This window comes from Beta vulgaris, chromosome 4, assembly GCF_026745355.1.
Source record: "Beta vulgaris subsp. vulgaris cultivar EL10 chromosome 4, EL10.2, whole genome shotgun sequence".
Lineage (NCBI taxonomy): Eukaryota > Viridiplantae > Streptophyta > Magnoliopsida > Caryophyllales > Amaranthaceae > Beta > Beta vulgaris.
Window position 1 is genome coordinate 20,629,012 of NC_079205.1, and position 23,366 is coordinate 20,652,377.

Below are 23,366 nucleotides of genomic sequence, written 5' to 3' on the forward strand. Positions count from 1 at the left end.
ATTCATCATTACCAGATTCCTAAGAACAAATCATATAGCATCACCCTTTAATCACAAAAAAGATAAAAACGAAGCTTCACCCCAAACTAAAAATGGAGTAAAACATACACAGTCAGGATGATGTCGGATGTAAGAATTATGAGTTACGAATAAGAAGCTTTAATTATCTTTCCACCTAAAAAGACTTTTCTAACCAAAAATAACGGCTCAGCTGGCACACTAGTAGTCAAATTAGCCGTTACCCACATTTACGCTCACTCTCATTACATTTATAATTTATAAACCCCACGGTCCCACCCCATCTTTTTGTGTATCATCACACCACCATATAAAGAAAATCTATCATCTTTACTGCATAATACACTCAGAAAAATGGCTAAATCAACTTTCTCTCTCATCTTTCTCCTGCTGCTGTCCTTTGTTTTTTCAGGTAGATTTCCCTCTGTAATCAATAATCATATTTTCATTGGTTTCAGTAACTTCAATTGATAGGAAAAGAAAGGCTGCTACATTTTATTCATACATTGTTTGTTATCTCTGATTTTAGAGCTATATGCCTATATGTGCAAATAGTGTATATATCGTTTGTACTTTGACCTGTTTTTTGCATCTACTTATTGTTTCGGTTTCATCTGTTTTTTTACATCTACTTCAAAATGTTTGTGGTTTTCAATAAATTAAGCGGAGATCTAAATTAAAGGGCTATTTTCTTTATACGGACAAAGTATTCTGATTTGCAAATATATATAGGCGTTTTTATAATATGGTTATGATTTGGTTTAGGAATGTCAACATTGTCATTAAGATTTGTGCATTACTCCCTCGGTTCTTTTATTGTATTTCATTCTTTTGGGTCCACTTGTAAGTGATAAGCTTTATTTAGAAAAAAATCCATAACTGGTTCCAAGTTCCAACTTACTTTCGCTTATGGCATGCTATCAAAATAAAGTAAAGTAATCTCAAATTTAGGGACTCCCTAAAAAAATCAGAATATTTTCTACCCTATGTTAATCAATGTTAACTCATTATAGTATAGATTAGTTGGTTTAAAAAAAGACAGAAGGTGAATGTTAGTGGTAAAGTTTTATGGGGGCGGTAAATGGTAACAAGATCTCGGATCAAATCCCGTCTGCATCATTATTTAGTTGCTCATTTATACACACAAAAACACAGACTTACCTTTTTTTAATTTTTTTATTACGAAAGATAATTGATTGGAAGACCAACCCTTGATAGGTTACTAGTTGACGCTTACAAGGTACACAAGGACGATATCCAGACTAGGGTGGTACTCCAATGAGCTTCCACCTCTTCTTCATTTGCCTTTTTAATTAAAGTTGAAGGGCTAATTTTACTAAGTAGTAAAAATAGAATGTGACCATTTTAATATAAATAGTGATAGTTTTATAGTTTAAGAACTTCCGGTTTAAAAATATTAAAAATTCTTTTCCACTTTAATCAATCATGTTTTCTTGCTGACCAGGTGAAATTTTTGCAATTGCCAATGGACAGGTAATTTTTTTTTTCCTTATTAACATATATACGCTTCTAAGTTAGAGCTAATGTAATCTATTTTGGTGTATGGATCTAAAAAAATAAGCTGATGTATTAATTGAATTCAATGAAACAGCAAACATGGTGTGTAGCAAAGCCATCTTCAGATCAAGCCACTTTACTAGCAAACATAAACTATGCTTGCTCTCAAGTGGATTGCAGAGTTATGCAAAGAGGGTGCCCTTGCTTTTCTCCTGATAATCTCATAAATCATGCTTCCATTGCCATGAATCTTTATTATAGGGCTAAGGGCTGCCAAAAATGGAACTGTGATTTTAGAGGTTCTGGACTCATTGTTATCACTAATCCCAGTAAGTTCATATATATTATTATTACTATGTCCGAATATTTCATCCAAAAAAAACAAAGGTACAACATTTTTTAAAAGAGAAGGTCGAATTCTAATATAAAAGTAAACTTAGTAACTAAATGGATTAAATTAGTCACCGAAAGAAATTAACTTAGTCATTCTTGGGCTAATTCTCTTTTTAATATTGGGTTTACCATTACCTAATTTTAATTTAAAAGTAGTCCGTCTCTTAGAAACAAACTCACAAAGGTATTGTTATTATTCTTGTGAGTTGTGAGATTTTAATCTAATACTTCCTCCTTTGTGAATTAAGTGAAACACTTGCCTCTTATAAGTAAAAGCCTTTTGAAAGAAGTGTTTACTTATTTCATAATAGAAGAAATATTTGTGCTATATCTTATGACTTATAAGTTATTAATAGATATGTGTGGTAGACTTGTTCGTGATCTTGTAACTTTGTTTTTGAGAGGAAGTGATCTTGTTACTAATATAGTATGACTTTACAATTTTGTAATAACGAGCAATATCCAAAAAAACCTTTTGTAAGTGATAATACTTGTTTGGTGGATAGGAGAATTAAATTTCTTTGAAAGTTGTATTTTGTAAATGAATTATTATTCTTAAAAAATGTTCTTAATTTGTTTGGTTGTCATCAAGGTTATTAAAATTCATAAGAGTTTTGATTAAATAAGTGGGGAATGGGTAATTAATTAAATTGACTTCTTGTATAATCGTTTTAAGAACATTATGATTATCATGTTTGTTTAACTCCTTTTCTAATATTGTGCAGGTTATGCAAATTGTCTCTACGACTAGGGGGATATTTCTATTCTTGGTGGAAAGTGGAAGATCTGTTGAAATATATGTGAATTAATATGCTCTATTTTGTTCCTTTTGGATCTTTTTGTAACTAGACCCGTTGCTATTTGGCATAATCGCATTTTCGAATATGCGATAGGGATATTAACATATTACAACCCTCGCATATTTCCTACAAGAAAGTGAGAAACGCCTATTTAATCGACTGTTTTTTCCAACTTTGTAATTAGTAGCAAATTTTCGTCAATGAAAAAATCCTATTCGCGAAATAAATATGGACACTCTTGAGTATTTTGGAGTCCTCTTCTTTAATCAATATTGTTTATGCCGAATTTGTACCAAGTACGCAAAAGGTATTGGGAAGCCAACAACAAGAACAATATACAGAATTAAAAATGAAATAATTAATGATCAACAAGAATGTAAATAACAGAATATAGAGACAAACAATTGTTGACGCGGAAAACCCGAAAGATGGGAAAACCGCGGGTGATTCTCTTGATCACCAATCTACTATGAAGGTGTCGCCGTTAATATAGGCATTTGAGTACAATTTACACAGTAGCTTTGTAAAGTATTAATGGGGATAGTGAAAGTGTTTGCTATGGAGTATGGAATAATGAAGTAATCGCTAGAGAAAAAGAGATTGTATGCTAATGTCCCGTAGTGGTTGGAGTCTAAAGTAGGTTACAATACAAAATATATATAGCCAAAAGAATGTCCTCCACTAAGAGCCAGTAGATTGCACCTCCCCTTTATTCTCAACTACTTCCTTGTTTATCTCAACTAAATTGCACGTGAGCCCACACTCCTTGCCACTTATTTAGCCATTTGATAACTGCTTCTCAAGATATTTCAAATTTCTTTTTGCCACCAATGCGTAAAATACTGGGACAAACAATTGCCCCTAATTGATGACACCTGCTCAACCGTCTTGGGAAGTGGCATCAATTACACTCTTCCCTAAATCTTCTCCTTCAAATGGCTTCAAGTACATCGTTCGTTCACTTCGGACGTCGTCAGTCTGTCTTTACATAGTTTCCTTGCTTCTTTTCATGTGTTGTCGTCAGAAAACACCATATGTCGCCTGCCGCCATCGCTGCTGTTGTGATAACTACTGCCACAGTCATCCTTGATGATGCCAAAATCGTCAAGGAGACGAGGCGTCATTGAAGGAGGCAATGGATGCTTGAACATGGAAGGTCTGACGGCGTCATGGACGCCAGAAGACGACGTCCATAAACTCCTGGCTGTTTCTAGAACTCTCGACGACCTGCTTCCTTACGGCGTCACTGCCGCTGCTGAGACGGCGACAACTGCTGAATATGCCACTGTTGCAGAGGACAAAAATTCCATGGAGACAAATTAGTTTTCAGTGTTAGTTTTTTGTGTATAAAAGTCGTTGCATATGTTTATTGTGTGTTATCCAAATAAATGTATGTTTGTAAGTATGTATGTACATATGTATATGACTTTTCCATCGTGACTAGAGGTTTAGTTTTAAAACTAAACGTTGTCATCCAGGATATGTCGTCAAGTGTAAGACCCTTATGTTTGTATGAATGTGTGTACGTATGTGTGTAGGTACCTTTGATGTTTGAAACCACTTGCCGTGTTAATTGTTAAGAAGGGTTCGTTAAATTGTCTCTTCTAATTAATTGCGTGTGGTGTTTTGTATGTTGTTGTGATGACTTCTTAAGGTGTGTGTCCCTTTTTGTATAGAAGTCACGTTGTGTTCACCTGAACGCCGTCAAACCTTACTTGATGCCCCAGCTTAAAATTGTCGCCGTCATAATGAAGGTCGACGTCAACTGTGATGTCGTCGTCGACGCTGATGATGGCGGTGTCATGTGAATGTGAACATTGTGGTGTTCGATTGTCTCAAAGTTGACTGTCAACTAATCCTTGCCTTCCATGCTTGTCTTCATACAACAAAGGTGAGATGATCATTGGCTTCCTCCAACGGTCCTACGACGCTCAAGTTAATATAATATAAATAAATAGCGTTTAAAATACAAAGGAAATAGAATATGTTGAGAACAACATGAAATGAAATAACTCAATTTAACTTGTTGGTTACTTACATGTAGTGGTGTCCCTTTTGTTCTCAACATAATACGATTAAAAGTGATAGAGTTTTAGATGGATGACGTTCCACTTCAGGGAACGTGCTTACCCTCCTTGAGATGTGAAATAATTGACAACGTCCAATTGCCAGGCGCCGTCGCAATTGTTGACGTCGACGTCACTTTTTGGACGACGTCCAGTTGCCAGACGCCGTCGCAATTGTTGACGTCGACATCATTTTTTGGACGACGTCCAGTTCGGATCTTTTTTCCAATCGTTGGCTTGATGAGTCTGACGGACGCTATGAACTTGTTGTGGACGATCATAAGGCTTTGGACGCCATGACCTTTCTTCGTTTGGCGTCGACTTCCTGCTGTCAACGTCATAAAATTCCTTTCTTGACTGCATGTCTTCCTCCAATAGGATCTGGGCCGAGGCTTTGGTTTGAGCATCCTCGAACGTTGGACAGGGATACTTGGTAAGCTCTTTGTACAAATCTGAGTCTTCATCCAGTCCCCATCGGAAAGCTTCAATCGTCATCTTAACGTCGCAATTTGGAATCGACACCTTTTCCCTATTAAACCTGTGAACAAACTCTTTCAAGGATTCATCAGATTTTTGCACAACTCTATGTAAGTCACTAGCTTGTTTTTCCATCTTACAACTACTAGCAAACTGCAAATTAAAAATATTAATCAATTGAGCAAAGGAAGAGATAGTGTCGTTGCCAAGGTGGATGAACCACTGCAGGGCTGGTCCAGTCAACGTGGATCCGAATCCTTTACACATGCATGCCTCGCGCATGCTACGAGGAATTGAGATGGTCATCATCCGTTGTTTGTATTGGGCGACGTGGTCATTTGGATCTGTAGTGCCGTCGTACATCTTCATGCTTGGGACGCAGAACCGCTTTGGAACCTCGACCATGGCAATAAAATTAGCAAAAGGTGAGTCCGGATAGCTGTTTGGCGTCGCTTTCTCCATAGGACGAGGGACGCCAGGGATTCTGGCGATCATGTCTTCTAGTCGCTGAAGACGCTGCTCAATGTCGACGTCATGCTCAATGACGGCGTCAGGCATTTTGGAGATGTCGCCTATGTTGCCGCGCTTAGAGCCTTTGGACTTTTGAGCAGATTTCAGGCTTTGATTCTCCATGCATGATGTGGCATAGCTATTCTGCAATTCCGCCATAGCAGCCTTGACGCGGTTGAGTTCATCTATGACTTCTTGAGTGGTTACCCAATCTCCTGCCATCGCAAACACAGAAAAAAGAGAAGGCATAAACGAAATTATAGACAAAAAGAAAGTGATGAACGATGTGTAGAGATCTTGCTGAAGTCCCCACAGTGGGCGCCAAATTGTTTATGCCGATTTTGTACCAAGTACGCAAAAGGTATTGGGAAGCCAACAACAAGAACAATATATAGAATTAAAAATGAAATAATTAATGATCAACAAGAATATAAATAAAAGAATAGAAAGACAAACAATTGTTGACGCGGAAAACCCGAAAGATGGGAATAACCGTGGGTGATTCTCTTGATCACCAATCTACTATGAAGGTGTCGCCGTCAATATAGGCATTTGAGTACAATTTACACGGTAGCTTTGTAAAGTATTAATAGGGATAGTGAAAGTGTTTGCTATGGAGTATGGAATAATGAAGTAATAGCTAGAGAAAAAGAGATCGTATGCTAATGTCCCGTAGTGGTTGGAGTTTAAAGTAGGTTACAATACAAAATATATATAGCTAAAAGAATGTTCTCCACTAAAAACCAGTAGATTGCACCTCCCCTTTATTCTCAACTACTTCCTTGTTTATCTCAACTAAATTGCACGTGAGCCCACACTCCTTGCCACTTATTTAGCCATTTGATAACTGCTTCTCAAGATATTTCAAATTTCTTTTTGCCACCAATGCGTAAAATATTGGGACAAACAATTGCCCCTAATTGATGACACCTTGCTTGTTTACCCAATATTTCAAATTTCTTTTTTCCACCAATGCATAAAATACTGGGACAAACAAATATACTGCTAACTAGAAACGAAAATTAGAACCCTACTACTTTAGTAGTTTAAAAAATAAAAAAAGGAAACAAATCAAACAAAATGCAAAGCATTTATCACTCATCTTTCGACTTCACATGCATAGCATGCATATAGGAATAAGATTTATACTATGGTAATAACAATTTCTTGAGTGCTCATTATTGAAAGACACTTACTTTCAATTGGCTCAGAAGGGGATGACATTAGTGTTGACAATGTACAACAAGTAACCCTTATACCGAGATTAAATTAAGTTGGTTCCACTTAATACAATTGAAATGTCGGATATCCCCACCATAATTGCTATTTAACGCCCTAAATTTTTTTTACTAACGCCCTAAATACATAATTTTATACTGTATTTTATACTTTCTAAATTCTTCTCCTTCTTCCCCCCTTTCTTTGACTTTCACCTTTACTTTCTTCTTCCACCGTTATCACGACATGTATACCTTCTCACCTGCACATCTTGCCAAATACTTCTATTCCATATATCTAGAAATTCTGCAAAGTAAATTTCACACACTGCAGTGGAATTGAACATTTTCCTCCATATATCCTGCAAAATAAATCTCAAGCTCACACCCGAGAAAGAAAAATTCTTGCTCCTCTCTTTGATCTCTCCCACTTTTCTTAAACCTCAATCTCATTACGTTTCTTCAATGTGAATGTAAAGGCTCTGCACAAACATGAATCCAACTGAAAGAAAATTGAAGATCTGAATTTATGAGAAACAAAAATTGATTTTTTTAAAAAACAAATTATGGTGAGGCGCCCACGGTGGACGCCCCACCATAGGTACAGGCGCCCACGGTGGACGCCCCACCACAGGTACAGGCGCCCACCATAGGCGCATGTACCTGTGGTGGGGCGTCCACCGTGGGCGCCTCACCAAAGGTATAGGCGTCTATGGTGGGCGCTTGTACCTGTGGTGGGGCGTCCACCATGGACGCCTCACCATAAAATTTTTTTAAAAAAATTCAATTTTTGGGTGGTGGGTCGCCGGAGGGGTCACGATTGTCGGATCATTGGTGGATTTAGGGCCGATGAATTCAGGTTGCCGGAACTTTGGAGTTGATGGTTGTGGTGGTTCTCGGTGGTGGGGAGCGTGGAGGGTAAAAGTGTTAGTACAGAGGAAGGGGGTAAAAGTGTTAGTATAGCTAGTGGATAAAAATAGTGTTAGTATAGCTAGTGTATAAAAGTACGTATTTAGGGCGTTAATATGAAATTTTAGGGCGGCTTTTAGCAAATGAGTACCAAAATCACTATGTGTAAACAAATACTCTGGGTACATTGAAATGTCGGAGTATTATGTAAAAAGGGGAATAAGAAGAGCATATATACAGCATGATCTCGGATACATAATGATGTCATGTATCGGATATGAAACGACAACTAATAGATAATGAAACGAAAAGGCTGGAGGCCTGGAGCATGGATAAATCAATAAACGAACACAAACGAACATATAGGGAAGATAAAGGATGAGTTACAAACTAACCAAATAAGAAAATGATTTTTTTTTACAGGAAGAAAAATAATTTCATTCATAAAGGATAGCCAAACAGCACTTACAATCAATTCTTGAAAAATCGAAAATTCCAGCACAGGTATATAACACCTTAGAACTAGATACATCGCAGATTTCATAAAAAATAGCCTTAATAAAAAACTTATCTGAAGCAATACAATCTGTGAGTTCGCCCTGATTCGACTTAACTCCCGCTGATGCATAGTCGTTTGGGTGAAAATACTTCCGTGGTCTTCTAGATTCTTACAGAGAATAGTGATTGTTAGATCTTCCTTCTTCATTAGACGAACAAAAAAAAGAAATGGAACATCCTAAAATAAATGCCATCTTAATGATGGGATATACTTATTGGAAGCAATTAAAAAGGTTTTTTGGGCTTACCACCGGTACGAACACCAATGGAAGCCCCTACAAAGATTCACAATTGCGACAAAGAAAAAAAAAAGTGATGAGAAAACAAAGAGAAAGAAGAAAGAAGAAAGAAGGAAGGAAAAACCTAGCGACGGAGGCTAAGGAAAAACCCTCCCAAGGAGAAACCCTCGAGAGAAAAAAAAACCTCCCAAGGAGAAACCCTAGAGAGAAAAAATCCTCCAAAGAGAAACCCTAGAGGAAACCATTGAACTAAATTGAAATTAATTGAACTGAGTTTTTGCAAGTTTGCCCATAAAATTACTTTAAAAAAGGTTTTCTTGAACAACCTGTCTTTTTCTTCTTTTTTTTCTTGCTTTTCTTTTTAAATAAGAAAATGATTAAACCTCATGTTTTATTTACTTTTTGTATTTATAAACTTTGGTAACTTTTCTACGTATCTTTTTTTTTCTTCTCTCTCCAATTCTTTACCTACCAATTTTCTGATATTTGGTTTATAACTCCATTTTGAAGAACACACTATCTGCATTTTCTCTCTATACTAAAGCAAAAAAAAAAAAAATCCTCCATTGAAGAATCAAATTGCGTTGAACAAACCATTAATAGTGGATAAAAGAAGAATAAGTAAAAGTAAGCAATTTTTTTAATATCTATTCATTAAAAACCATAAGTAAAAAAAAAAAGAACTCACTAATTAAATTTAGGAATAATTGACATATTTCATTTATTTTCTCAAAATAATTTCAACTTTAAATTATCTTGAAAGAATCCCAACTTTGCTTTATAACTTCTCAAAATAATCAGAACTACATTTTTCATAGGAAAAAAATATTAAAAATAAGTCAACCTTTGACGTGGTACACTAAAAATAAGCCAACCATCTGATTATCCTGTAATAAGCTAACTTTTATATCATTTAAAGTTTTAGCAAGTCAAATGACTTGTCGGTTTAACAAGTCAATTTTTCTATTTTTTTGCAAATTTAAATTCTTTTTTCTCTCTCCATCCTTTCTTCTTCTTCTTTCTCGAGTAGTTACCATCCCAACCATGCTACCACTTTAGGGGTGTTTGTAACCGTGTATCGGATATTCCAAGTACCCGATATTCAAGGTACTTGAACATGCGGGTAGTTGGAAATTTGGCTCGTAGCCTGACCCGGAAAAATCGAACGTACACCCGATTATCAAGTACCTGGTTTTCCCATATAGGGTAGTCATAGGTGTACCTGGGAAAAAACTATTAGTGTCTATTTTATAAACTTGTTTTATGTCAAAAATTCGCCATTTGGTTTCTCATTGTGAAACCAAACAAACAACAATATTAGATGAGTTGAAAGAATATTTCACATATAATTTTTTTAGCATAACAATATCATTAGAGTTGTAGCTCAGATGCCCAATCTATACAAATACATTAAAAGGCATGCGAAAGAAAGCTTATGTGCCACGTGTCACTCTCCTCAAATTTCGCAAATGCTTTTTGTCTATGTGTACTTCTCACTTTTAAAAAAATGTGTAATTGCAAGGTATCGGACACTTGACCTTTGAAATGAAATTTAAGAGTTTAACCATCAATACACTATGATTTTGTTGTCTAATATTTCAAATAAAATATGATAAAGTCTTGTAATAATTATACTTAATTAAATAGACTTAAACAAGTATATACATCTATAGTACACTTATTGCGTAACTAACAAGAGAATATTGATGTCATATTTTCTTACCATAATTTCTTTTAAGGTATTATTTTCAAACTCGAACCATTCAATTTTTTTAATTTATCACATCCTGATGTGAATTTTTCAATTTTTTAATTGACAAAAAATACGAAAAGTAGCAAAATAAATCATGAAATTTAAAAATAATAACATATTTGTTTATTGTAACTGACCCGAGGCATTACTCGGGAAAAAAAACTAGTTGATATGTGAAAATATAGATTCATATTACATCAAGTCAGCAATAAAAGCATTCCATGTAGAAGAGCTGACTAAGTGAAAATAGGAACTAGAAAACTCTGTTGTTGAAGCCTAGCTCACTGGTTAATATCTTTGGAAAAAATCATTCGAATTATGTGTGATATGGCAAGAAAATCTAGCCTCATCACAAAGAAGATGAAGCTAAAGGTGATTTGTGTAAGCCGTATGTTTGTTTTCCATTAACCTTTTTGAATATATCGATATATGATCATTAATGAAAAGGTGACTTAAGGGTGCGTTCTCTTTAATTATTGAGCGTGAATTGAACTTATTGAAACTTATTAAACATGATTGGACCTGATTCAACTTATTGGACCTGATTCAACTTATTGGACCTGATTGAAACTTATTCACCTTATTAAACTTATTAGACCTTATTGGCTCTGATTGAAACTTATTAGACCTTATTGGACCTGATTAAAACTTATTAGACCTTATTGGACCTGATTGAAACTTATTTCACCTTATTAGACAAAAAAATTGACCATTAATAATATAAATATTACCCCTAACGTAAATACTATCCCTCAAAATTTATTATGAAGTAATAATTATTAAAATTCGTCCTTTTAAAAAATAATAATTATTAATTATCTCTTATGATAATTAATTTAACAAAATAAAATTTACTATTTATATACTTGCCTATACATAACTTTCACCACTAGTATATCTAATAGTCTTGTTTTGATTTTATAAAGCACTAGTAGAAAATCAAAAGTTGATTAACATTTATTGCTAACAAGTTCAAATTGGCACATGTGAAAATTTTCACTCCACTTTCATTTACTTGAAGGTAGTACGTAGAATGTATTAACTCCTTATTTAAAGACGAATTGCAAAATATTGTAATTATAATGATTATTGTTGTTAACCATAATTATTTGACCATGATTATAATATTATTTAATAATAATATAATCAGCTAATAGTAATCTGAATAATCAAATACAATAATACAAGTATAATACTATACCTTGTAGTACTTTGATAAAAAATTCTAACAATAACATAATCAGCTAATAGTAATATGAATAATAAAATAATATATAGACAATAATACAAATATTTAATAAAATAATAGACACTGATACAAATATAATACTATATAATCATTGTGGTACTTTAATTAAAATTTTAATAATAACATAATCAGCTAATAGTGATATGAAATTATGAATAATAAAATAATAGACAATAATACAAATGTTTATTGAACATTGACTATTTGGACTTTAGTGGACCTGATTGGACCTTATTAAACCTGATTGGAACTTATTACACCTAATTGGAACTTATTGGACCTTATTAGACCTGATTGGAACTTATTGCCCTGATTGGACATTATTGCAACTTATCTGAACTTATTGGACCTGAAACTTAATTTTGTGAGTTGAAGAGAACGCACCCTTAATTATATAAAAAAATTGTTCCAAAGGCTGTAACTCACATCTAATGCAAGCACCTAGTCTTACAAAGAAATTGGGCAAAAAGACAAATAAGGCTTTTTCGTGAGTATTCAGGTACCCGGTTGACAATAATATACGACCAGTGACCCAACCCATCACAATAGTATTTCTTTTCAAAACTACCCACCTTTTTCTAACGGGTCGGCCGGTCAACGAGTTGGGTCAAGCAGACTGGGTTTTTCTAACACCCCTAACTACCACCTCTCTATCCTCCAAAACCCACCACCATCAGGGCACCAACCAAACCTCTTTTTCTCCCTCCTTGACTACCAGCACCCAACACCCAACACCCAAAACCCAACACCTCTCGTCTAACACTCTCACATCTACCTCGTCGAACCTACTCACACGGTATCGTCCACCCACCACGAAATCCTATCATCACCACCCACCAATTAGAGTATCTCTTCTATGAAGAATTCGTCCACCCGCGCATATCCAATCACCCACCACTCTCTCTCTCTCTCTCTCTCTCTTTTAGGGTGTTTGGATTTTTTTAGGATGGTTAGGGTTGTTTATATAGATGATTAGGGGTTTTTCGGTTACTGTTTGTGGTGGTTTTTGAGGGTGTGGTGGTGTACGTGCTTAGAGGGGTGATTGGGGAGAGATGGTTAGGTTGTTTTAGGGTTTGTGAGTCTTTAAGTGGTTTAGCAGTTAGTGATGGCCGCCACACTCTATGGTATTGAGTTTGCCATGCTGAAGGAAAGACCATAGACGGCGTCCTTCCTGGTGTTGTTTTTGGAGGTGTTCGAAAAATGTGATGAAACATGAGGGGGAAGATGGGAACCGAATTTACAGAGGTCTCTCCCAACGTACCCGATAAAGTGACAATTGACTTGACTTAACTTGATCTATATTAGGTTAGCGCCTCTATTGGGGTGCTTTTGGTAGGTTGTTGTGGTGTTAGTTGGGCTAATTGGTGGTGTTAGCAACAATTGGGAGGCTCTGACAGCAACTGGGATAGGGTGGTGGTTGGGCGGCTTTGGGGAGTTGGTTGGTGTTAGGGGGAAGAGGAAGAAATAGAGGTTGGTGGTGGTGGGAGTGTAGGCGTATTTTTATTGCGCCTACACGGTGTGAGCGCGTATTATATTTGACTACCCATTGTTAGGGTTTTATTGAAAATTGTTTTGAAAGAAGTCACCAACAATTCTTTTTAGGAATAATCATAAACCTAATTGAATATGAAAAAATCGTAGGGACACATTAGGGACTTATCCAATGTAGATTTCCCTGTCATGACTCCATAGATGGTCAAAGTGAACCAGATATTTAGTTCAGGGGTGAGGGTATGATTATAGTCATAACGAACTACATTCACCCATTGCTTCCCTCTACTAAATATCGACTCCTTACAGATTTTACGCTACAGAATAACCACATAATGTTTTAAGCATCCTAAAAATAATTAGTCTAGATTGGTTAAGGAAACACATAAAAAGACTATTTATTTAGTGACAAGTTATTAGGCAATCAATATCATAGATAACCTGACGGTTGTCCAAATTAGTTTGATTAATGTTAGAACCGTTCTTTAGGTCTATGATTAGAAAAAATAACATGTGAGGCTATAAAAGCAATAACGTAGGACAATCATAATATATGTATAGAATAATGATAAGGCATGCAAATAATGTACAGAGCCATGAATAATAATAAAATAAAATATAGAAAATGGGTTAGAATGTACAATAGAACGATTATTACTGAAAGATCTACTATGTCATTAAAGAACAATTAGTTACTTCAATATAAAAATGGAGAATATATTCAAGGATCCTCAGGATTATACCTATGTGGTTTAGATCGAATATATAGTACAACGACCTTTGGGCTGAACAATCGTGGAATCAGGAACGCAATGTGATTAAGAACTGATTGAAAGTATTTGAGTGTTTAGAGAGAATTTGTGTTCATATGTATAATGAAAAGATTCGTTTGATTCGGGAAATCACGAGTATCTGTAGGCAGAACGACACTGCACCTCACGCGCCTACTGCGCATGGCGTAGCTGACGTGTCAAGCGCATAACACAACATGTCCAGTAAAAAGCGTACACGTGGTACCCGTTTTGAAAAAGATAAAAAAGAAACTCCACGTCTCATGTAGAGTCTTGTGCTTGACGCACTGAATGAGTCAGGAATCCACGTGGTCGGTGCAGATTATTGCATCTGACATAGGTGGACAGACTTGCGCAGGACGCACAGACGTGCGCCAGGTACAGGTTGGTGCGCTAGGCGCACCGGCCTGGCTCTTGACGAGCCTTTGCCAACTTTATTTCAAACACGTTTTAAAAAGATTTATTTTATCTTTTGACTATAAATATCTGATTTTATGGTATAAAATCTGATTTTTAACTAATGAAAAATATCTTTTGAAAATATTTATTTATTAAAATAAGTCAATCAATTATTAATCAATTGGGCTTTTCAAAGAATTAGGCTCAAATACAATTAATTATCATGAATAATTAATTGGGCTTTATAATATTATTTCGAAACACAATTTTGGAGTGGTTCTTTAGATTGCTCGTCCGTTGGATTGGGCCGACTTATACTGCGGTATGTTTATCATTGGATGAGACACGATTATGTGTCTACATGGAGGTAAGAAAAGAGGAAAAAATAGAGGAAAAATGTTTTTTTTTGTTAAAATACAATTTACATTAAAATTAATAAAATGAAGGAGTGACAAAGTGACAAGTGGACGTTCAATCTGTTACGGTTGAACATCGGAGTACGTCCGCGCCTAACTCCAAAAGGGGCCCATGTCTTGTCCTCACAAGTCTCATGGATCATTTTCGAGAGGGCTTCGTGGAATATATTGAAGAGATAGGTGGACATGGGATCACCTTGGCGTAGGTCGCAGGAATAATGTACCTTTTAGTTTTCCAGATATTTACAAGGATTGAAGAAGAAGCATTTGAAATTCAATCTATTATCAAGGATATTGAGGCCTACTCAAGGTTATGATACTGGAGACATTGCTAGACAAAGCTCCAGTCAATACGGTCATATGCTTTTTCCAAATAAATCTTAAGGGCAAACTAACCCTGTTTCCCTTTTTACTTTTTCATGGAATCTAAAATTTATGAGGCAACAATAAGATTGATCTCAAGGCCTCTACCTTCAATGAAACTATTCCCATTGAGAGAAATCCACTCAGATATAAGGGGTTTCAGACGGTTTACAAGGATTTTGATGACAAGCTTGTACAATGTGTTGCACAAGCTAATGGGTCGAAATTTCTTGATTGTTTCTGGGGCATTTTGCTTGGGAATCAGGAAAATTAGGGCATGACACAATACTTAGAGAATGCTACGACTTTCAAACCCAGACTGGATATTAAGGGAATTGTATGTCTCGTTAGCTCCCATGTTTTTTGGAAGAAAATAGAGTGGAGCCCATCCAGGCCCGCGACCTTAAAATGTTGCATGCTAAACATCACTTGCCTGGTTTCAATCTGAGAGGGGTAATTCCCCAAAAACTCTACACTCATAAACATATTTTTTTAGCACACAACAAATGATCCGATAAGTACTGGATCTTATACAAGTTATGAATGATTGATTTAATATCCTCAAGTTCATGAATTACATAGCCTATGTCATCTCTCAAGTTTAGAATTCTAGAAGTATTTCTTTTGATGAGGACACTCCTATGGAATAACCTAGTATTACGCTCCCCTTCCCTTATTATCTGCAATCTCCTCTTAGCTTTCCATAAACTCTCTTCTTGGTCAAGAACACTATTATGTCATTCTGAAGTTCAATTTCCAGATTATGATGGAACTGTGGAAAAGGATGGGTCTAGAGGTAAGCTTCACCTTTTAGACGAGAAAAGTTTCTACTTTTCCTATGATAAACATTCCTAAAGTGGAAGAGTTCACTCATAAGGGACCCTTTGGAGGGTAGCAAGTGAAGTTTGGATTTGACATTTCCCGGTCGGCCAACCGTCCTTAACTAAGTCAAGAAAGCCGTTGTTAAGAAGCCACATGGGTTAAGACCTAAGAGGCTTTTGGCCCCCCAATGTGGGGTTTGGAGTCAAGTTTAAGAAATATAGAACAATGGTCATACTTAATTCTCGATAAGTGCTACAAAGTTGCATTAAGGAAAAGATTAATCCACTCGGGATTAGCCCAACCTCTATTAAGTGTCTCATAAAAGGATGTCTTTTCCTTATATTAGTCCAAGTAAATTGGGACCATAAAAGCAAAGATCAACAAGCTAAGGTTACAAGTATCTATGATAGATGAATAAAGATAAGTTCTCTTGCGGTTAATAGTTTGACCCCCTAGTTTCTTATTTTGACACTTAACCTCGTTAAAGTCGCCTAACCTAAGCCATGACTTGTTCAAATTATTAGCAAAACTAATTAATTCTTTCATAATTCTTTATGCAAATAAAACTTAGGTTTTAGCATAAATAGAAGAAAGCACAAACAATTTTTTAACGACCTTCACCTATTTTAGTTCATTTTTAAACTAGTGGAAAAAAGGTTAAACGACACAACAAAACTGATCCAATTCTACTAAAACCAGGTTAGTTAACAATTAATTGATTCGGTCGGGTCTAAAGTCGAATCAGTTACCAATAACTAATCCAGTTTTAGGCCCATCGGATCAGTTAATAAGATTTTAGGCCTAAAAACAAGTCGGTCTTGCACTAAAAATTGAGCGCAAGTCAATTTCTCATATCCTTCCTCCTCACCAATCTTCTCCCTCTCAGTTGAACAGTAATCTGCCATTTGCCAACCATCCCTCCTCACTCATCTTCTCTCTCTCACCCTCTCCTCTCAACCTCCTCCTCTCACCATCCTTTTATCACCCTCTCCTCCCAGCCTCCTCTTCTCAGTCTCCTTATCCGCTAGCCGAGAACTCATCACTAAAACCACTCACCCTCCTTATCCATCCCTCTCAACACTAAATCACCGCCGAGGCGACGCCACCACCACTCACCCTCTTCACTCAAGTCTTTGTGACGCCATCCCCACTCACCCTCCTTCGTCGAGTCTTCGCGATGCAATGTCATGCACGCATGCCACGCCAATTTGGGTATTTGTGAACGCGATGCGACACCACGCCAATTTGAGTTTTTGCTTGCCCTACGCCGACTAGTAGATCTTCACTCTTCCCACAGAGAAGAATCGACATTCGTACTATTTTTTAGGGTTTTAATTTTAGTTGAAGTTAGGTTTAGGGATCTAAAATTTTGGATCTCATTTTTGTTCGAATAAACCCTAATCTCGATCATGAATATTGGATATCATTTTTGTTTTTTATTTTATTTTTAGAACGTTAATTTATTTTTTTAGTTTTTAGATTGTCGATTTGTTTTTCATTTTGTTTGGATTTGGGGGATTTTTTTTAGTTTTTAGAATGTTGATTTGTTTTTGTTTCTGTTTTTAGGATGTTAATTATCTAGTTTATTGAACTATAATTTTATTTGTATACAAAGCCCAGAGGTGTATTTTATTTGTATACACAGGTGCATTTTAGAATCTTAGTTTGAGTTACGTACGACCAGCGCGGTTGTTCATATTTCATTTCCTTCTTCCAAACAAGCCCTTCTTGGAGAGCATTCACTGAGTTACTTACGATCTCCCATTCCCTCCGTGCTTCCATCCATCCTAAAGAAAATGTTCTTGGTCCAGTCAGCTTTGGTGTGGTCTGCTTATGTATTTGCAAATTTCATTTCTATTTCTATCTACTTCTTTATACATATAAGTATAAACTATAATGGTTGGTTGTATATTTCTGCCTTCGTCAGTCCTCACTTCCCGCCTCCAATGGGGGGAATTTTTTTTAAAAATCTCTGAATGGTTTACTGGCCCGGTCAAACATCAAAACCGGATCAATTGACCTAAATAATTGTAACGTTTCACAAAAGCTACCCATAATATGCCCTAAATTCTACCGGTTACCATAATCGCTACCTTGCCAAACACTCCTAAATTTCGTTAAGTAGTTTTTTTATTTATCCAATCTGTACCCGCTACTTAAAATGCTAGTGCCAAACATGACCTTAGTCTTAGTTACTCTACGTTGGTGAGACCTCCTATCCTCAAGGTTCGACCCTTGCTTACCAGTTAACTAGCTTAGGTTGATAGTTTGGAATTTTATTTAATCTTAGGGGAAGTAGAAAAGACCTAATTTTTCTTTGTTCAATCCATGGCCTGAAGCTTTGGAGGATACCAGCTTCTTTCTTCGTCCTCTGCTCCTACCTCTTTCTTTAAGAACCATGTCAGGAAGATTCTCATCAGGGGAGGAAGATATGCAGCGTCTTGCGGGACATGGGTTGGCAGTAGCTCGTCGTTCTTGTACATCATTACGTGTTTATTCACATTAGGGTTGAGAGGTGAGTTTTGCATTAAGGCCTTCACTTCTTGAAGAGAGAAGTTGTCGAAGAAACTCATTGTTTTCTCGAGGTTCTCTGGTAGAAATAATTCCATAATACCCTGTGTCATTTTCGAGAGACTCGGACGTATCAGACATGCAAACCTTACTGATGTTACATCAATTACAAACTACACTCGAGGTGGAGATGGGGGACATGGAGGGGGGAAAGTGATGTGAGTGTTTCGGTTAAGCTCAAATGTTCCTGGCTCATGTTGAATTCTCGTAATTGTACACAGAGGGGTTTGAGGAAGTGAGTGTTCACTAAAAACATCATATGATTCGTTATCCGGCCAGAACGAGTGGGCTTGGAGCAGCTAGGAAAAAATAATTGATCTAGTTTACAACCGGATCAAGTTACAATTACCTGATCCGGTTGAGCTGGAAAATAGGACCAGTTAGTGTGGTTAACTGATTCGATTTTCCAGCTCAACAGGATCAATGAGTGTGAAATTGTATTTAAAAGATGACTATCTAATACTCCTACGAGACTATGCTAAAATTACAAAGCTAAAAGGTCAAACATTCTGAACTCCAATTTCATAATAGAATCACAATATTATCAATCTGAAACATCATATACTACATTACAAACATTAATATAAAACTATCCACATTTGGAGACAAAATTAATGACATACAATGACAAAATTAAACTTAAAAAACTGACAAAAGTTAACGAAAAAAATATTTTTTTCACCAGGTACCCTTGAGGTTTCATGAAATCCAGCAAGTACCCTCGTTGTTTGGGAAATGCACCAAATTCCCCTAAGGTATTATTGATTTGCACCAAATGCCATTTGTGATGAACAACGTTAACCCGCCGTTAGTTCATCTTTACACAATTGCTTTTTAGCCACAACATCACCTCCGCAAGGACCGTAACTCACATCAATCTAAAAATACTCTCTTTAACAACAATGGTCACACTCTTTCTCCTCCTCGCCTTCACTTTGATATTTCTTCAAACCCCAACATCCATGTAATAATGGCGACATTCTCTCTCCTCCTCACCTTCGTTCCCGTATTTCTTCAAACCCCCAACATCAATATAATCTAATACACCATACACAAATATACCTAAGAAAAACCCTCCCTCTCTTCTAGTCTTCTCGTTCTTTCAACAACAAAACTTATCCTCCAAAACTCAAAAATAAAAATAAATTCTCCCTCCCCAACTCATGTTAACTCCCAAAATTCTATGTCCAACAACAATGGCTTCATTCTTTCCCTACACCTCCTTCCCTCACCTTCAATCCCAACATTAACCAACATGCTCCCTCCACCACTCCATAGCTCTCATTGCTTGCCGTATTTACTTTACTTCTGCCTTCCCTAAATTCCTTCTACCTAGTGGGTCCCCAATTTGATTAACCCCCTTCTTCACACACAAAATTTTCTTATATGCTGGAATTTCTCTTTCTTTGCTTCTCCTTTTATTTAATTCAACATGTATATTGTTAGTGTTACTTCACAAATTCAAGGCGATTACACTAGGGATTCGAAGCGTTACCGAACTCCCACAAAATCTAGGTATAGTGTTACTTGCGGTGGGAATCGAACTCAGGATGCGTAGTTAATCTGACACCAATGTTGAAGAATTAGAACACACATAATAACATAGAACATTCATGTTTGATCGATGATTTTACCCTAAAACTCCGTTCTCGTGAAATTAAGGAGAGATTATGCTTGTGTTTGCTTTGGGGATTCTATATACTTTACTCTAGCCAGCAAGTACAAGCTTGTACTCGAGAATTTCTGGCGACAGGGATGGGGAAGGGAATATTTGGGGTAGTAGGGGAGGGGACGTAGAGTAGTGAAAGGGGAGGAAGGAGGGACGTAGAAGAAACAAAAAAAAAATAACAGTTTTTTCACCACGTACCCCTAAGGTTTTATGAAATTCATGAGGTACCCCTGCGTTTAAAAATTTATTAGTTACCCCTTAAGTTTATAGAGACCCTCAAAAATTGATTGGTATTCATTCTGTTAACTTAAATGACCTTAAATCACTTGAACTGCAACCTAAGCTTTAGGTTGGATTGGATCAGTTGGGTTAAGCTTTCTTATTTAATTTCCGTTCCCACATCCCACACGACCCAAGAAGCTTTCTTACTCTATTCCCCACAAAACCCTAACTGAAGTCCCCTATGAAAACTATCTCTTCTCCCTTCGATATCTCCTCAAGTCCTCCCTCTTTTTTCTCATTCACCATCATCTTCATTCTCTCCTCCCCCTTTCCTTTATCCTCCTCTCATGCAAAAAACCACCATCTTCAAATTTGCTCGATTGATGTTGAGAGATTTTGTCTCCTCTCTCATCCTTAGCCCAGTTACACGTGCTCACCACCAATTTTTGTCTCGTCACCACCAAATTTAGTCTCGTCACCTTCGAATTTCATTTCCTCGCCACCAAATTTCGTCTCTTCACCACCAAATTTCGTCTCCTGGCCACCTCCTCACCACCAGTTGCGGAGTCTAGTCGTCATACGATACCACATCTCCTCTCGTCATTCCAGATCTAAGACAGGCTTAAGATTTAGTTTTATTTACCATTTATTTTCAGTTGTGATATTTTAGAGTTTATTTGTTGTTTGGTAGTTTAGGTTTATTTCATTTAACTTTTTTGGAATAAATTTGTGTAACCGGTTCATGAACTTTTGATTTAGATTTTGTTTCGTTTTTGTAAATTTTGTTTAATTTCACTTTAATGTAAATTTGTTTCGAGTTAATTTACCGATCTAGTATCTTCCTTTTTGTAATTTTGAGTTAATGTAATTTTTTTGGTAATTTCGCTGGTTTATTTTAGTTCGGTTAATCTATTATTTTTATATTATTAAGAATGAATGTAATTTTTTATTTTTTTTGGTGGTTGAATATATTTGGATTATAACCTTCTCTTCCCCATTGTTTCTTTTCTAGTTAAGGGTTGAACAAACTTACTGTTGTATATGGGTTAATGTAATTCTTTATTTCATTTTGTCGGCTTGAATTATTGAACGAAACTGGCAGTGTGGCAAGTAATTCTTTATGTCATTTCGCGTGGTTGATGAATGTAACTGGTAGTGTGTCTGTATATGGAGTGACTTTTTAAAAAAACTAACATAGGGCTAACTGACTCAGTTTAGTGTAATTTCCAAATCAGTTTTTATACTTAGCTGATTTGCTTTTCATACTCAACCAGATTAGTAGTATTATCTTATCTGATTTTCAACTGGATCAGTTAAGGACCGTCATCTGATCCAAGCCCAGCAGATTCGACCCAAAGTCGGATCAGTAACCTGGATTTTGACCGGATTAAGTGATTTTTTTTCCACTAGTGACGGTACAATCTCTCGATCCTTGGGATGACGGTTCCCCTCATAATGATGGCAACCCTCAAAACCTTAGAGAGGGTTCGCCTACGGCATTAGGTCGGCTACAACAAGTTGATCCCACCCCTATAATGACAACAAACATCACTTTAGTTGCTGCTCAGCTCCAAAAAAAACACTCCAGCAGAGTCTAATTGATAGGTTTACCAATCTGCAACAAGGGCGTCAACAACCGAATCCTTTCCCTCTCATGGTCGGTCAGGGAGGGACCATGGTACCCTCTCGTCGAGAGGAAGCCATCCAACCATCTCAGCATGGTCAACCAAATCGACCTAGATCAAGGACAAAAGATGACGGTCAGCCTGGCAGACAGAAGTCCAAGCAAGAAGTGGATGTGTGTCGCCGGCCAAGAGACAAATCCCCTCGATAGGGGGAAGCCACCCACGCCTCCTCAAGGGCCCCCCAGGGGGATGGTGCAAAGAGACCCGAAGATGTTCGACACTTTGTAAATGACTAGCGCTTAAAGAATGGGTATGACTTCAGGCATATGCTTGATAAAAGGCAGCCTCCTAGGAGCACAACTCTAGAATTCGCGCTCACATAGAGGGATATGGTGACTCGGCAAAATACAACCACCCGAGAATCAATAGTGGTGCTCTCAAGTTCATGGTCCCCTTCAGCCAAGCAATTCTAGAGGCCCTAATCTCGGGCAAAAAAAATCACCTCCCATCGAACCATTCGGCGCTTAACTGACCTAGACGACCACATGTAATATCACGAAAATTTACATTTGTCTAAACTAAATAATTATAATTAGTAGTTAATTTTTTTCCCTTTAATTATAAGGTGTGAAAAAAAATTTATTGTTCTACATCTTTTAGTCTCATTAGATAATTATATGTTGTATTAAAATACAAGAGTTACAAATAATTAGATTAAAATAATACTAAAAAGAAGGAAATGAGAGAAAGAAAGGAAGAAATAATAAAATAAAATAAAAATAAAGTGAAAGTTAGTGACTTGAATTTTTCCCACTCATTCTCCTTCTTCTCCACAAAATAATGATCCATTAATTTTTTTTCAACTCCTCCATCTCCATGGATTTCTGAATCAGAATTATTTTTCTTGCACGCCAAAATTTGCTCCCAACCAAAAACTCCACGTCAACATGTTTTCCCCAACTCCCCCATGTTCCCTCAAAACAAGTCAACAATAGAGTTGTAAATCATATTTAATTTTTCTTGCACATAAAAATATACTTCAAATGAAAGAAACTCAGATATCTCCCAAAACCATAATTTTTATTACTTCCATCAACCCAAAATCCAACTCATATGAACCCCAAACATGGCTATAAATAGCCACGTTTACTCCTTAATCGATCTTAAAAACACCCACGAATTATTTCCTACCTTTGCCAGAAACCACCATTACAAACGCCCCTAATTCTTTTAAACAATCGTCCTCTCCCTCCCCCCCCCCCTCTATTTTCTATGCAGCCACCGCATCAC

The 23,366-nt window shown here is 36.5% G+C and overlaps 1 protein-coding gene across 1 annotated transcript; it reads left to right on the forward strand.

Annotated features, from left to right (window-relative positions):
• Positions 1–292: 292 nt before the first annotated feature.
• Positions 293–2,974, forward strand: LOC104885043 (glucan endo-1,3-beta-glucosidase). Its single transcript, XM_010669752.4, has 4 exons — positions 293–430; positions 1,484–1,512; positions 1,631–1,865; positions 2,655–2,974. The coding sequence occupies exons 1-4, from the start codon at positions 373–375 to the stop codon at positions 2,678–2,680; spliced, it is 348 nt and encodes a 115-aa protein (XP_010668054.2). The 5' UTR covers positions 293–372; the 3' UTR covers positions 2,681–2,974.
• The last annotated feature ends 20,392 nt before the right edge of the window (positions 2,975–23,366 follow it).